This window comes from Cryptococcus neoformans, assembly GCF_000091045.1.
Source record: "Cryptococcus neoformans var. neoformans JEC21 chromosome 10 sequence".
Lineage (NCBI taxonomy): Eukaryota > Fungi > Basidiomycota > Tremellomycetes > Tremellales > Cryptococcaceae > Cryptococcus > Cryptococcus deneoformans.
Window position 1 is genome coordinate 1,006,896 of NC_006679.1, and position 13,958 is coordinate 1,020,853.

Below are 13,958 nucleotides of genomic sequence, written 5' to 3' on the forward strand. Positions count from 1 at the left end.
TTTAATCCGTAGCTTCGTTGGAGTCCATCGAAAAAACAAGAAGTTACGACGCTTGTGATCTTCATTACGTAATCATATCCGGTATCGGATCACGGTCACCAGGTTTGGCATTTTAGAGCCCGCTGAGCTATTCAATCAGTGGTGAGCTATAAAACTGAGTCTCAAACTAAGGTGGGTGCCGACGAGGTGCTGGTATGTTTGGACCCAGAAGGCAAGCCTACATTCAACAGGCTGGACAATCTGGCAGCATTTCATCGTCGACACTTGCAGGTTACCTTGGAAGTGATGATCCCTCGTTGGGCAAACGGAACTTCGGACTTTTGCTGTTGTTTGAGATGTTACCTGATGGATATACAAGCGCTTGTTGTTCTGGGAATCCATATCCACCGAAATTGAACATAATTCGCCTTTGTTACTCATGATATCCATCTGTCCCATGACAGTTCGTAAATGATATAAAAATTCAATCGGAGCTCGGGGGGAAAATCAGCGGTGACTTGACGTTGCGGGGAGATTATCAGATCAACGCCGACAGATAGACGGAAGGACCAACCGGATATCCGACACCGATACAAAAACACAAAGTCATATATATAACGAGAGCACAGATCAGGGGTCAAATGAGTTTGTCCTTTTTCTTTCGATTCCGTTCAGCTGAAGATGGGTGAGCAGCGTTATGAAATTGAGAAGAGAGACATAACCGCTCCGCAAGATTCTAAAATCCGCGAGGATATGGAGAAAGGGTTCGAGCAAACAATGGAAAGCGATGTGGCCCCAGTGAAGCAAGAAGCACCGCCAACCGAACACGAACTGTCCATGTTCGAACATACCTCGACTCGACAGTCGACCCACTCTCAACGACCGCGCTCCACTGTGGATAGAATGGAAACAGAAGTTGGATCACCGCCTGATGAGCCAAAGTCGCATTTCCTTGATGGGAAGGGAAATCTTTTTCGAGCGACGTTCATCACCACTGCATGTGCTACTCAATTACTGAGTCAAGCAGGGATAGGTATGGTGATGATACCCCTGCATGTTATCGGAGAGAGTTTAGGGACAGATGATAATGGGCAAATGAGCTGGATGGTTGCTAGTTATGGGTGAATATTGAAGTGAAGTTGAAATGGATAAAAGCTGATTTAAAAAGCTTGACAGTTGGGATGCTATTAATCATGGCGGGGCGATTGGGTGATTTATAGCAAGTGTCTCATTCCTCCGCCCATAGCAGCATAACAGGGCTAACATCCACTCAGTGGTCCAAAACGCTGGTGGATAATTGGTATCTCTGTCATGATCGTCACAAACATTGGTACGGGCTTTTGCAAGACACCTATCGAGTTTGACATCTGTCGAGCGTTATGCGGCATAGGATGTGCTTTATCAGGTAAGTCGATTATCCCGTTTGGCTATACATGATAGTTGTAGTGTGCTAACTCCAACTAGTGCCCAACGCTCTTGCGATTCTGGGACGGACATATCCCCCTGGCTTCACCCGAAACATCACATTCGCCCTTCTCGGTGCCCTTGCCCCCGTAGGCTTTTGGTGCGGTGGTGCTATCGGATCCATATTTGGTCAGCTGGTCAAGGTTGGATGGATATTTTGGTTCACGTTGAGTCCTCCCTTTATCTGACTCTTTATGCTACCGAAAAAGCTAACCATATCATGTCATAGCGCAATGTTCACCGCCATATTTCTGGGTGTGGGGATCCTTGTCCTTCCTCCTGACGAGCCCCATCCAAACCCCTCTGAACGGCATTTCGACTGGTTAGGAGCTGCACTCTTAGCCCTCGCTCTTGGACTGTTCAACTTTCCCTGGAACCAAGCTCCTCTGGTCGGATGGCAAGAACCCTATGTCTACATCATTTTCATCATCTCCATCTTGTTTTTCGTCGCGTTCTTCTTATGGGAGAAGCATATCGGATTGGGAGCGTTGATCCCGATAGAAGTATTGAAAAAAGACAGTTTGCTGGTGTATTTGTGTTTGTGGTTGGGCTGGATGAGTTTCGGAACGTACCTGTTTTACCTCACGTTCTTGTAAGTTCTTCCTGCTTACTCATAAACTTGGCTCAGTTTTTTTTTTCACAGCCTTCACGATATCAGAGGCTACACCCATCCCCTCACCGTCACCGCCCAAATGTTCCCTCTCGTGCCTGGAGGCTTCTGCGCCGCCCTTCTCGTCCCATACCTCATCAAGAAATTTCCCGGGCACATCATTTTTCTCTTCGCCATGTTTGGCTTCATGTGTGCCAATCTTTTCATGGCGACAGCGCCTGTGAATCAAGTGTATTGGGCGAACACGTTTGTGGGGATGCTGTTGGGCATGTTTGGACCAGATTTGAGTTTTAGTACGGGCCAGTTGATCGTTAGTAATTCAGTGGATAGGAATTTGCAGGGTATAGCAGCGGGGATCGTGAGTATGATCACCAACTATTCGTGCGTCGTCCTTCATCAAGCCAGTCTTCCTGACTAACGCTGCTGGTAGCCAATCAATAGGGCTGGGTATGACAGGGACGGTAGAGTCATACGTGAGAGGGCCTGGCACGACGTATGATGATTTACTAAAAGGTTATCGGGCGGCCTTTTACTTTGGGACTGGTATGGCAGGATTTGCCGTTATTGTTGTTGCTCTTTTTGTGAGAATGCCAAGGGCGCATAAATCAAGTGATGTACATTAGGGATCTCTCACAATAAAACTATCATATCATAGCATGTGTGGCATGCGAAATGGAACTGCCTACGATAACTTGTAATTACGATCTCACATGCCCCCATAAACAGCGATGTCTCAGGTCCTTTGAACTAGTTGCTGGCCGTTGATTGAATGCCACCGTCTGTTTTACTGCAGTTGCGTTGTTTTTTCGTTTCTCTGTCCACCATCTTCACTTGCCTTATATCGGCGCTCAACTCGGTGAGTTTTGGTTGTAGCTGCCAGTGGAGCGAAGGGGACGACAAAAAGAATATTTGCTTACTCTTAAGGATACCATGATAAACACAGCTGTCTTATTTCAACTTTCAATTATTCCCATAAGGCTGATGACCTTTGGCCAACAACCTGTTTCCCCAGGCATGTCTTCACAGTATCTTCTCTCCAAAAGAGCACGCGTCTACACCCCTGAAGCCGAAGATGGAGATATCGAACAAGGTCTGACAGAGGGGGAGAATGGGGATAATGATCTAACAGATACGTTTGCCTATTTTTCATTCGGTGAGTTCAAGCTCTAGCTCAAAAGACACAAAAACAACCAAAAGAGTTTTCGGCTATTTGCTTACACGTCTTCGGAACAGTGCTGGTTGATTGTCAACTCGCTTTCTTTTGTTTAGATTCTACGAATCTTGCTATCATATCAAATACGCCATCGCGCAGAATGTCAGTTCACCGTTCCCTCTTTCCAGATCCAACTGGACTTGGTCGTCCCGATCAAGTCCCAAGTTCGGCTGTCCTTTACAAACTATCGTGAAAGAGAACGAGGGCTAACCAAGACCGAACCTCATCTTGATAGCTTCGCCACCTCGATGACTATTCTCGCACTTATCTGGTCAATTATCCGCTGGAAACACATCTACGGCGATCATGCAAGGTTTGTTATAGAAAACTATGCAGAACCGCAAGAATGGTCCTTGCCATACTTTAAGTGGATTAGGATTTGCTGGAGCAGGAGAACCGATATGCGGCTGCGTGGAGCAATGAGATACCTGGGTATTGGATGTAATGGTGTAATTCGATTGGTGGCAATGGCGTGGTTTTTTGTGAGCTTTTGTTTCTTTGTAGTTTTGATTTGGTGGGGATGACAAGGTTGATGGACGCCAGGTACTCTAGATTTGGAGCATTGAAATAAACGCCTGAAAATGGATAGAAAGGCAGATCACTGGAAGTATCCTCGAAGTCGGATAAGTTACTTGTATGAACCGTATAGTACATGTTATCTTATCAATACCTTATGATTCAAAATTAGCAACATCTTTTTGGCACTTTTTTTTTATTTGAACTTACTTTCGAGAATGACGAGATCCGGCGGTTGGATTCCGAGGTCCAAAAAATCCAAGTTGAAAGAAAATAATGGAAGACATGTTATGAGATAAAAGTATGGCTGTTTGACAGTTGGCAGTTTTTTATTCAGCCGCCGTGCATATGTCTATATATGTATGGCTACAGAAGCTTTGTGAGTTATTGCACTGACATCTTTCGGGGGGGCAACTTACAAGATCTATGAATTACAATCATCTACTCATCTGAGTCGCACTACCGCCCTATTCACCTCACACGTAAACCGTTATCGAAACTGGATATTCACTCCATCATAGCGCCAATAGCTTCACCAAATCTCCTTGCTCTCCTTGCAACTTCCCCTCTCTCACCCATCACTGTCAACCTTATGCTCACCCCTTCGAGCGCGGGATCATCATCCAAAGAAGGCGCAGGTGTGAGGGTGTATCGAGAAAAGGCGTAGTTGAGAATATACGTGTCGAAAGCCTTTGATGGGTTTGAAGGAGACATGAATCGAACGATACCTTTAACTCGATAGATTTCGTAAGAGAGCTTGGACAGTTCCTTCTCCAAAAGCTCTCTCTCAATTGGCTCCACAGGTCCAACGTTCTCCTCAACTTCTGGCTTTTGACAATCTCCGCATTCCTTGCCTTCGCCTTTTCCTCCCACACGCTTGTGTTCATGTTTCGGCTTCTTCCCTTTATACACTCCCTTGACCTCCACTTCATCTCCATGCCATCCTTCTCTAGTCGCCATCTCGCCCCAATCTTTTCTTTCGCCATCCTTGACGGACCAGAGCTTGCTGTCAAGACCAAAGATGACTTCAGGCTTCGGTGGATTGGAAGGGGCGGGACCAATACGGAGTTTAGGGGTCTCGTCGTTGAGATCGTTAAGACGGTCCAGGAGAGTGTCGAATTGACGTGGGTTGGGAAGGTGGTGTTTGTTGAGGAGGATGAGGTCGGTGTACTTGGCTTGCAACTGTCCCTTGTGATTAAACTTTTTTTCCAAGTTGGGTTTGCTAGGTAAACTCACTTTTGCACTAGGCGATGAATCTTCGTATCCTTCAAAATTAACACAATCCACCACAGTCACAACGCCATCCAACTTGAATCCTTCAGGTTCAAGTTCCTTGATTTGCAAAGCCAATGTCGCAGGGAAGGCCGATCCGCTAGATTCGATAATGATTCGGTCGGGTTTCATTGTTGATTTGACTTCCATCAAAGCGTTGGAGATAAGTCCTACAGACGTGCAACAGAGACAGCCGTTCAGAATTTCAGAAACGCCTGTGATGTTGGACTGAGAAGCAAGGACAGAATCGACTGCAAATGAAGGCGTTAGCTAACTATAAGTGTTTTTGAGGAGAAGCGGTCGCAAGCCCACCTTCAACGTCTCCATATTCATTCTTGAGCAGTACGACTTTGTACTCTTTCGGTAGTTGCTGGATAAGCGAAAGGATAGTTGTGGTCTTGCCCTGCTCCATCTGGTCAGCTCAGCGCTCTTTGCTTTGAACGCAAAATCCGGACATACAGCTCCTGTGGGCAAGTTAGGTTTTGTCCTCTCACTTTTCCCCCGTCACTTACCAAGAAATCCAGTAAAACAGGTCACAGGAATAGCCTCATCCTTCTCAAGCGTCATGTTTGCTGTGGTTATGGATACTGAAGAGAAGTAAAAGCGAGATTTATCAACATCAGAAGATTCGTTATCACCAAAAAAAAAAAAAGCCCAAAAAGTTCCACATCATCACGTTCAGCAGCAGTCGATAACGGCGGAATCTCGAACCAAAAGATCCTCAACTTGACTTGTGCACGAAACAATATCTCTAAAAATGCTTCGGCTCCAATCCCTGGGTTCCCTCCCGGCCCATGCCGAACCAGCTTGGACAGTATCTTTCAACCCTACCCGCTCTCTCCTCGCATCATGCTCCACAGATCGCACAATCCGTCTTTACTCCTACATTATACCCTCTTCCTCCGATGGTTTACCAAGCCAGGACGATTCCCAGGCCGTGTTTAGTCTTGCTAAGGTTATAGAAACGGACCACAAGAGGACTGTGAGGAGTATAGCGTGGTCCCCTGATGGACGAACATTGGCAAGTGGGAGCTTTGATTCGACCGTCGGTGTGTGGGAGGAGGTTATTCCGCTTTCGGATGACGAAGAAGAAGAGGATGAGGGTGCACAAGGGGTGTATAAACCGGCTGGAGTGGACTCGGATGGAGATGGGGATGGGGGGAAAGAGAAGGAGTGGGAATGCGTGACGACGTTGGAAGGGCATGAGAGTGAATGCAAATCGGTTGGGTTTTCGAGTGATGGGGCTCTGCTCGCGAGTTGCTCCAGAGATAAAAGTGTATGGGTGTGGGAAGGTAAGTCCAATGAAGTTTAATGATTATGAATGGTTCTAATGCTTGATTTGTTTATATATTTTTTTCGGTATAGTCCAACCGGACGCCGATTTTGAATGTATCGCGGTCATGATGGAGCACTCTCAGGACGTCAAGTCCATCGCCTGGCACCCACACGAAGAGGTTTGTTCATTTTCGTTTATACCTTTCCCTTCATCTATTTCTCAGGCATTTATTACCTCTTGAGACAACAATTGCTAACGTTGAATTGCGATACAGATCCTGGCTTCTGCGTCATACGACTCTTACATCCACCTCGCTTACGACGACCCCGATTCTGACTGGTGCATCTTCCAAAAACTCCATCCCTCTCTCCCTTCTACTCCACTCACCATCCCATCCACTTCCCCGTCACATTTAATTGATGCGTTGGTTCCTACGGAAGAAGAGAAGAAGGCAGAGGCGGAGTTGCAAGTCCCGCCGTTGGAGGAGGATGAGACTGTTTGGTGTTTAGCTTGGAGTCCCGACGGGAGGTGGTTGGCTAGTGGAGGTGATAATGGTGGAATCCGTCTTTGGCAAAGAACGTATGTCTTTGTATCGTACACATTTCGAGACCAGATGCCGGTAGTGACTGACTGTAACCTATTGCAATCACAGAGGCTCACAACCAGACTCGGCGTTCAAAGAGATCTTACACACCGCCGCTCACTCGCGTTCAGTCTTTTCTCTTTCTTGGTCCCCACCCTATCCATCCGCCGAGTCTGCCGGCTCCACCGACTCTACTGATTTAGGGATGCTCGCTTCTGCGGGGGAGGATGGTAAGATTATCATCTGGCAAATCACCGTCCCTCCATCTCCTTCTTCCGCTTCACAAGAAATAGATAATGAACAAATCTCGATCAGACCGATTGCCGCCCAGAAAGATGCGCACGGCGTGAACGATATCAACTCGGTAGCGTGGTGTGTGAGAGAAGATAAAAAGGGATGGGGGATGTTGAGTAGTGCGGGGGATGATGGGAGTGTCAAGGTTTGGAGGGTCGTCAGGGATTAAGGATGTCAAGAAATGTTTTTATTTTTTGATTTTTTACTTCTTTTTCCATCACATTTCTATGATCTGCTATATGCTATTGAATATTTATCCTTCAACAAATGTGAATCCTTTCACATCTACACCTACATCTCCAACAACTCGCCGGACTTCTAGTGCATTTTTGAGTTTGAACTCCACTCTGAATCCGTCTTCTCCTGCTTCTTCCAAATATGCTCTCACTCTTTTTGCTTGCTCATACGGGGTTCCTGGTTGAGATAGATGTGAAAAGTTGATGACGACTTTTTTGGCTGGTGGTGGATACTTTCCCTCTTCCTCATCTTCCCCATCGAACACCGGTATATACACCCCTTCCACTTCTCTGGGAGGTATGACCAACTCCAAGGTATCTAATTCCCATTCCCCAGCAAGTTCGTATATTGCTTCTTTTAAAAACCTTTTTACACCTCCTTTCCATCCTTCACCATCTCCTGCTCCCCCTCCCTTTTCCGCTCCGACTCTGGTTGCTCGTGAGCGGCACCGGGCATCCCCAAGATGGATGATAAGGTGCCTAACGTTCAATGGGATACAACAAATGGGCACAGGGTCGAAGATTGGGTAGGGGGAGTGCGAGTCGGCGAGGTAGTACATTAGGTCCCAGCCGATTTCCAGGGTATGGACATTGCCTAGTGGCCAGGAGTTTGCGGGTGTTATCTGTGGCGGATACGAAGAAGATGAAGATAAAGAAGAATGAAAAGTTTCGAGAATAGGTGAAAGATCAAGGACTTTGACGTGCGCTGCACAGAGGATGGAGAGAGCCATAGGGTCGAGTAAGGTGATGTGGGTCGTATAACCTAGAGCAACTGATTTTCTCCCTCTTGAAAATTGGTGGGTAGGGGATGTTATTGGCGGAAGTTGCCATTCGGGAGCAGGGAGGTGTGGGAATGATGGGAGTCTTTTGCGTTTCCCCCCTACACCTCTTCCTCCCTGTTCCCAACTAGGAGGGGCTGTCAAGAAGCCATAGAAGAATGAGCTGACATTGTTCTCATCGAGGATGACTCGTTCGTAAACAGCAGGAAAGAGTTCCTCGTATAGCGATTGGGAGAGCAAAAGACACTTCGCCGGCTGAAGGCGCTGGAGGTGGGCGAGAATACGGGGGAGGAGGGAACGGAGGGAGGAGAATGTGGGTGGAGAGTGAGACGGGTTTCTTTCAGGAACTTTGGGCATTGATATTGACTTGGACGTTGGGTGGTTGATAGTGTAGTGTAGTGGGTAGTAATTTGTTGCTGCTTTGCTTTTTTAGAGCGAGGTTAGAGTCTAGTAGTAAGCCTGAATGTCTTGCATGAACATGAGCTGTGTGCAAAAGAGCGAATCGCATTATTACAATTAGGGCCGGCACATATTCACCATCCCTCATCATCGCTGTTCGGATTCCAGAAGATGAGAATGTCTGAGACAATAGAAGTGGTGTGTTTTTCCGTTTTGAAAGTTCGAATTGGATTCCCCCGTGGCGTGATCGATGCTCATTCATTCACTCGTGCCTGGATGATAAGCGAGCCAGCGTTGTTTGGTTCCTTGGTCCCGCAACTTTGCGGCATGCTGCATCCAACCCCGTGGTAAAGGCAGACAATACAGACGAATAAACTCGCGCTGGGTAGTGATGGAGCTCCTAACAACTATAGTATACCTTTGTAGGATCTGATCAGGAAAAGTTATTGACAGATGGAGAGGGAATCATCCAGATACCAAAATATTTTGGAAGACTTAGTGAGAAGAGATAGAAGAGATGCGGAACCATCAAATGCTGCAGATACCCCTCCGAAACGTTAGCCCACTGGCAGTGGGATTGCATGGACGAATGCTGCGTACAGAGCAACTTTATACTACCAGCAGAGGCAAAAAGGAGAAACAAGCCGTAGTGAACACGGACGAAAAGGATAAACTGTTAACAAGCAAGTAACGTAACTAAAGTGCAGTAATAATTACATAATGCATTTTGCAATTATGTAATCACTTTGGATGTGCTCTTAAAATGGTGACGTGGAAGCTGGCGTAGCAATGACATCGACGAACTGCTGGCACCAGCGACATTGGACAAGAATAGCGAGACTCCGACTCTATTCCTTGTATGTCAAGGGCTTACAATGCGCATATACCTACCACTGCTGCTCCTGGCAGCCCCCCTTCTGAGAGCACAAGATGCGTGTGCACCTCTAGAGGACGCGGAACAAATATTAGAATCACTTCAACCGGCTCCGGACGCACATCTACATTCAAAGCTTCCTGACCTGGCGCCGTTTGGGAATCACGGATGGGCAGACGGTCTCGGGTGGTCTCAGGATGTGAGTGCATGACCAGCATCATGAACTAACATATTACAGGGTCCGTTATCTACAACATTGCGTCTTCTCCCACGTGTGTTCTCTGCGATATCCCCGACAAGGCTCCTGTCGCAGACTGCCAAGACGATAGGAAGGAAAGGAAACGCCAAAATGTCGAGGTCGAGGAAAGAAAGGGCCGAGAAGGTGTTGGAGCTCGTGCAAGAAGCGGAAGAAGCTGGTTGTGATAAAGTGTGGCGGTTTAGAGCTCGGCTCCGGATGTTCCCACCCAGAGGCATCAAGCAGGACCTTGCAGCAGCTTATGAAGCGTACAAGAAACATCTCGAGATTGAACCCAGCCCAGAGGCTCAGTTTATCCTCGGGGTATTCCACTCCACAGGGCTTGGTGGGATTCCAATTGATCAAGGCAAGGCGTTATTGTACTATACTTTTGCAGCAGCGCAAGGGTATAGGCCTGCGGCGATGGCGTTGGGGTACAGACATTGGGCGGGGATTGGGGTGAAAGAGGATTGTGGAGTGGCTCTGGAGCATTATTCTCATGCGGCTGATATTTGCAAGTCTATCCAACCTTTCTTTTTTTGACAAAACATTCGGACTAACATTCTCCGTTTTGCAGCCTATCGACGTTTCCTCGACGGTCCACCTGGCGGTCTCACTCTTCCCCTCACGCCTATCCGCCTGTCTGACCGTGTAGGCGGTATCTACGGTCCGCACGCTTCATGGGCGTCAACAGGCGCCAACTCTCTCCGTCCTGCTATTCGAGCATCTATCGCTTCTGCCCGAGGGGAGACGACCCAAGAGATCCTCGAATATTACCAGTACCATTCCGATCGTGATTCATACATCTACACCGCCCGCCTCGGCCGGTTATTCTACCATGGCTCTGTCCACTTTTCGGCGAATGGGATATCTTCTGGCGCGGAGAGCGTAGGCGCCATTCCTCAATCGTTTCATAAAGCCCGGACATATTTCCTCAAAGTCGCCCGTGTCCTCTGGCCTAGCGATTTCCTCCCCGGTACGACTGACCAGCCTGCCGGGCGTCGCAAATTGACAAAGGAACAAGAAGATAAAGTCCGTGAAGCCGCAATGATTTCCGCGTCCTTCCTCGGTCGGATGGCTCTCCGCGGGGAGGGGCAGAAAGCGGATTACCAACGAGCCAAAATGTGGTATGAGCGCGCTGCAGAGTTGGGAGATCGGGAAGCGCTTAATGGGCTGGGTATTTTGTACCGTGACGGTCTCGGTGTACTTGTTGATTTGGCAAGGGCGCAAGGTTATTTCCAAGTTGCCGCTGCTGCCTCTTTACCAGAAGCCCAAGTGAACGTCGCGAAACTCTTACTTAACCGCGGGGAATACCAAGCAGCTCTTCCTTTCCTCGATTCAGCTCTTCGGGGTGGAAATCCGCTCGAGGCATTCCACCTTTCCGCTCAAATCCATACTACCCACGGCCGATCTTCGAAATCTGCAAGTCTCCCGCCGGCCATGTGTGGTGTAGCTGTAGCATACGAGAAGCTCGTCTCGGAGCGCGGATCGTGGAACGAAGATTACTTGTTAGAAGCGGATGAGGCGTGGGCGAGAGGGGAGGAAGGGAAAGCGATGATGGGGTGGTATATCGCTGCCGAGATGGGGTACGAGATTGCGCAGAATAATGTGGCGTTCATGCGCGAAGGAGGGTGGCAGTTTGATGCGGAAAGGGAAGGCGAGTGGGTAATAGGGAAAGGAAAAGCAGAAGAGGGAGATAAGGAGGCGTTGGTATGGTGGTTGAGAAGCGCGGCGCAGGATAATGTGGATGCAATGGTCAAAGTCGGAGATTACTACTGTTCGTCCATCTATTCCACGTCTTTTATCGTTTCTCTTCATCGCTGATAACTTGAACAGACTCAAAGCAAGACTACCCCCACGCTCTCGCTCACTACCTCTCTGCATCCGAGACCCAGCAATCTCCAATGGCATACTGGAATCTTGGTTGGATGTATCAATCCGGTCAAGGTGTAGCGAGAGATTGGCATCTGGCGAAACGCTATTATGACCTAAGCAGAGAGACGGGTGAAGAAGCTGGTCTGGCAGTTTGGTTCAGTTTGTGGGGTCTTTATCTCCAAAGGTACGCTTCGGTTTTATTCTATTTTATTGTAATTTTACCATGCTTCCCCACTTTTCTTTCATCTGCCCAGAGCATTATGCTGATCCAGATTGTTCGTTACGTGATGTAGCTGGTGGACACATTTCAGGACTCGCGGCTCTATTTCTGGTTTACCGCTCTTTGAGCCACCGACACCATCCGATTCCAAACCCCTCGGGACATGGTCCCGCCTCAAGTCCCTTTTTACCTCACCTTTCCAATGGGCAGAACTTGAATTTGATGAGGACTGGGAAAACAACCTTGAGCCGGAAGGGATCGTTTTGGGTGAAGGTGACATTGAAGGAGGGGGAGGAGCACTTGGAGAAGCTGGAAATGGAGGCCGGGAAGGGAGGGAGTGGGAGGGAGAGACGATGGGGGAGATGATGGAAGATCTGCTGTTAATAGGGCTGATGTTTGGTATAGGGGGGTTGATGTGGTTAAGAGCGAGGTGGGCGGCAATGGCTGGTAATGGTGGTAGAGTACAGGGCGACGCCGCGCAGGCGCAAGGGCCGATAGGTGGTGGTGTAGGGTTTGAAGGTGCAGAGGCATTTGGTGCAGGCTTTGAGACTCCACAACAGCCCGAAAGAGTGCAGCAAGATCGACCGCCCGAGGAAATACAACGGCCGCAAGAGACAGAGGACGAGGAAAACGAGCGGAGGGAGGAGTGATGGATGGGTCGAGGGTGTTGTAGGACTGTCTTCTTTATGAGCTCACGATTTCAAGAGCTTTGCATGTCACATTATCAATTATCACTTGGTTCATTTATGTTTATTAAGGGATTCATGTTCAATTAAGTTGGTCGACTTTGTCATTAACATCACGTCAAACTCTATGCTACATATATCATAAAAGGGTTATCAACATTGTTATGCTTAATAATGCTTTTTTAACGACCACCAGCTTCGTTGGGAAAATCTGCAAACCCCATCCATCCCTCCTGATATTCCCTCAATGTCTGAAAAGCTGTAATACCTTACAACAGCCCAATAGTGATATCGCCTTTCACCCTCGCAGTCAAATGCACCTCTACTAGCAAATCAAGCGAGATATTGATGCTCAACGAGTGCTTATCGTCTTTGTGTGCACCACCGGGCTGCTCCTCGGGGGTGAGCTCGGAAAGCTCGTTGGGAAGGGGGGTACGGTGAGAACGGAGTGGACCGAGAGCGCGGTCACGGGCGGTCTCGGAACGAGGTGGGTTCTTCGGATTGGTTTTGGGCCCAGGAGGGGGGGGCATGTTGAGTGTGGGTTTGCGACTTTTAGTAAGGGCAGAAGAAGACAGACAAGCGAGTTGGTAAGCTATGATAGCATGACGGAAGGTGAAAATGAGACGAGCTTACCTGCCTTGGCTAGGGCGTTGCTGCTGGAGTTCCTGTTGAGGCTGCGGCTGCTCTTGCTCAGGCTGCTCCTGCTCCTGCTCTTGCTCCTGCTCCTGCTCCTGCTCCTGCTCCTGTTCATCTTCCTGAGGCTGTTCCTCTTCCTGCTCCTGTTCCTCTTCCTGAGGCTGTTCCTCTTCCTGCTGCTCCTGCTGAGGTTGTTCCTCCTCCTGCTGTTCCTGCTGAGGCTTTTTCTTCTGCCCCATGCGTCTAGTCTCCTTTTTTTCAGACATGGTGATGATCTATACAGGTGTTTGTTATTAGAGGCAACGGCGCTCGGAACTGGTAAAAGTGAGTGTTGGTTTATGAATAGAGCAGGGCTCGTTGATGAAAGGGAAAGGGATTATCCTGTCCATTCCACAAGATTATATATGATTCTGTAGGCAGATGGCCATATGGGACTTGAACTGAGGTGTGACTACCAAAATACCGTGATAACGTCATAAAAGACAGCTTGTAATGTCGGACACTCCGTCGTCGTTGTTGAGTCTTCTTCGTAAAAGGGTATGTTTGGTGTCATATCGTCCCTTTTGAGGAATTACATCATTATCCAGGGTACAGCCGTTAGGCTCCACAACTTACGCAGTAGTTTTTATTGTGATCAGCAATGTTGTTTTAAATTTATACAGTTGCGAAAACACAGGATGACGTTCGTAAGTGCTGCCGTGCCTGTCGCCCTACGCATGGGGCCGGTTAAAAAAGTATGTAGTTATACATCTGTAGATCTAGACCTCCTGGTTGTCCTTGTTGTTGAACTACAATTGTTGAATTTTAACTA

The 13,958-nt window shown here is 48.1% G+C and overlaps 7 protein-coding genes across 7 annotated transcripts; 4 read left to right on the forward strand and 3 right to left on the reverse strand.

Annotated features, from left to right (window-relative positions):
- The first annotated feature begins 149 nt into the window (after nucleotides 1–149).
- Nucleotides 150–2,750, forward strand: CNJ03220 (MFS transporter, putative). The gene is made up of 7 exons (XM_567402.2): nucleotides 150–1,100; nucleotides 1,148–1,198; nucleotides 1,254–1,384; nucleotides 1,444–1,609; nucleotides 1,673–2,035; nucleotides 2,087–2,434; nucleotides 2,484–2,750. Exons 1-7 carry the CDS (start codon nucleotides 661–663, stop codon nucleotides 2,674–2,676), a joined length of 1,692 nt encoding a protein of 563 aa, XP_567402.1. The 5' UTR covers nucleotides 150–660; the 3' UTR covers nucleotides 2,677–2,750.
- On the reverse strand, nucleotides 2,714–5,658 carry CNJ03230 (hypothetical protein). The gene is made up of 7 exons (XM_024658001.1): nucleotides 5,514–5,658; nucleotides 5,367–5,457; nucleotides 5,019–5,305; nucleotides 4,202–4,964; nucleotides 3,993–4,148; nucleotides 3,272–3,936; nucleotides 2,714–3,192 (listed from the first exon to the last, which is right to left on the reverse strand). Exons 3-4 carry the CDS (start codon nucleotides 5,202–5,204, stop codon nucleotides 4,290–4,292), a joined length of 861 nt encoding a protein of 286 aa, XP_024513631.1. The 5' UTR covers nucleotides 5,205–5,305; nucleotides 5,367–5,457; nucleotides 5,514–5,658; the 3' UTR covers nucleotides 2,714–3,192; nucleotides 3,272–3,936; nucleotides 3,993–4,148; nucleotides 4,202–4,289.
- CNJ03235 (hypothetical protein) lies at nucleotides 2,836–3,911 on the forward strand. Its single transcript, XM_024658794.1, has 5 exons — nucleotides 2,836–2,909; nucleotides 2,997–3,206; nucleotides 3,287–3,368; nucleotides 3,502–3,748; nucleotides 3,810–3,911. The coding sequence occupies exons 2-5, from the start codon at nucleotides 3,035–3,037 to the stop codon at nucleotides 3,816–3,818; spliced, it is 510 nt and encodes a 169-aa protein (XP_024514472.1). The 5' UTR covers nucleotides 2,836–2,909; nucleotides 2,997–3,034; the 3' UTR covers nucleotides 3,819–3,911.
- A 136-nt stretch (nucleotides 5,659–5,794) lies between the features above and the next one.
- CNJ03240 (conserved hypothetical protein) lies at nucleotides 5,795–7,440 on the forward strand. Its single transcript, XM_567404.2, has 4 exons — nucleotides 5,795–6,346; nucleotides 6,420–6,508; nucleotides 6,605–6,909; nucleotides 6,983–7,440. Exons 1-4 carry the CDS (start codon nucleotides 5,812–5,814, stop codon nucleotides 7,374–7,376), a joined length of 1,323 nt encoding a protein of 440 aa, XP_567404.1. The 5' UTR covers nucleotides 5,795–5,811; the 3' UTR covers nucleotides 7,377–7,440.
- On the reverse strand, nucleotides 7,378–8,788 carry CNJ03245 (hypothetical protein). Its single transcript, XM_024658795.1, has one exon. It carries the CDS (start codon nucleotides 8,577–8,579, stop codon nucleotides 7,461–7,463), a length of 1,119 nt encoding a protein of 372 aa, XP_024514473.1. The 5' UTR covers nucleotides 8,580–8,788; the 3' UTR covers nucleotides 7,378–7,460.
- Nucleotides 8,789–9,471: 683 nt separating this feature from the next.
- Nucleotides 9,472–12,602, forward strand: CNJ03250 (MMS2, putative). The gene is made up of 5 exons (XM_567405.2): nucleotides 9,472–9,694; nucleotides 9,734–10,244; nucleotides 10,308–11,507; nucleotides 11,567–11,789; nucleotides 11,899–12,602. Exons 1-5 carry the CDS (start codon nucleotides 9,497–9,499, stop codon nucleotides 12,473–12,475), a joined length of 2,709 nt encoding a protein of 902 aa, XP_567405.1. The 5' UTR covers nucleotides 9,472–9,496; the 3' UTR covers nucleotides 12,476–12,602.
- CNJ03260 (hypothetical protein) lies at nucleotides 12,592–13,782 on the reverse strand. Its single transcript, XM_567406.2, has 2 exons — nucleotides 13,145–13,782; nucleotides 12,592–13,060 (listed from the first exon to the last, which is right to left on the reverse strand). Exons 1-2 carry the CDS (start codon nucleotides 13,411–13,413, stop codon nucleotides 12,781–12,783), a joined length of 549 nt encoding a protein of 182 aa, XP_567406.1. The 5' UTR covers nucleotides 13,414–13,782; the 3' UTR covers nucleotides 12,592–12,780.
- Nucleotides 13,783–13,958: the final 176 nt, after the last annotated feature.

Bases quoted from the DNA above. Each gene is read 5' to 3' on its own strand.
- CNJ03220 (XM_567402.2), top strand. From the start codon at position 661: ATGGGTGAGCAGCGTTATGAAATTGAGAAGAGAGACATAACCGCTCCG. The intron at 1,385-1,443 runs GTAAGTCGATTA...AACTCCAACTAG, and splicing joins CATAGGATGTGCTTTATCAG to TGCCCAACGCTCTTGCGATT. The intron at 1,610-1,672 runs GTTGAGTCCTCC...ATCATGTCATAG, and splicing joins GGATGGATATTTTGGTTCAC to CGCAATGTTCACCGCCATAT.
- CNJ03235 (XM_024658794.1), top strand. From the start codon at position 3,035: ATGACCTTTGGCCAACAACCTGTTTCCCCAGGCATGTCTTCACAGTAT. The intron at 3,207-3,286 runs GTGAGTTCAAGC...TCTTCGGAACAG, and splicing joins GTTTGCCTATTTTTCATTCG to TGCTGGTTGATTGTCAACTC. The intron at 3,369-3,501 runs GTCAGTTCACCG...TCATCTTGATAG, and splicing joins AATACGCCATCGCGCAGAAT to CTTCGCCACCTCGATGACTA.
- CNJ03230 (XM_024658001.1), bottom strand. From the start codon at position 5,204: ATGGAAGTCAAATCAACAATGAAACCCGACCGAATCATTATCGAATCT. The intron at 4,965-5,018 runs GTGAGTTTACCT...CACAAGGGACAG, and splicing joins ATTCATCGCCTAGTGCAAAA to TTGCAAGCCAAGTACACCGA.
- CNJ03240 (XM_567404.2), top strand. From the start codon at position 5,812: ATGCTTCGGCTCCAATCCCTGGGTTCCCTCCCGGCCCATGCCGAACCA. The intron at 6,347-6,419 runs GTAAGTCCAATG...TTTTCGGTATAG, and splicing joins AAGTGTATGGGTGTGGGAAG to TCCAACCGGACGCCGATTTT. The intron at 6,910-6,982 runs GTATGTCTTTGT...TTGCAATCACAG, and splicing joins ATCCGTCTTTGGCAAAGAAC to AGGCTCACAACCAGACTCGG.
- CNJ03245 (XM_024658795.1), bottom strand. From the start codon at position 8,579: ATGCCCAAAGTTCCTGAAAGAAACCCGTCTCACTCTCCACCCACATTC.
- CNJ03250 (XM_567405.2), top strand. From the start codon at position 9,497: ATGCGCATATACCTACCACTGCTGCTCCTGGCAGCCCCCCTTCTGAGA. The intron at 9,695-9,733 runs GTGAGTGCATGA...AACATATTACAG, and splicing joins GTCTCGGGTGGTCTCAGGAT to GGTCCGTTATCTACAACATT. The intron at 11,790-11,898 runs GTACGCTTCGGT...TACGTGATGTAG, and splicing joins TGGGGTCTTTATCTCCAAAG to CTGGTGGACACATTTCAGGA.
- CNJ03260 (XM_567406.2), bottom strand. From the start codon at position 13,413: ATGTCTGAAAAAAAGGAGACTAGACGCATGGGGCAGAAGAAAAAGCCT. The intron at 13,061-13,144 runs GTAAGCTCGTCT...CCTTACTAAAAG, and splicing joins CAACGCCCTAGCCAAGGCAG to TCGCAAACCCACACTCAACA.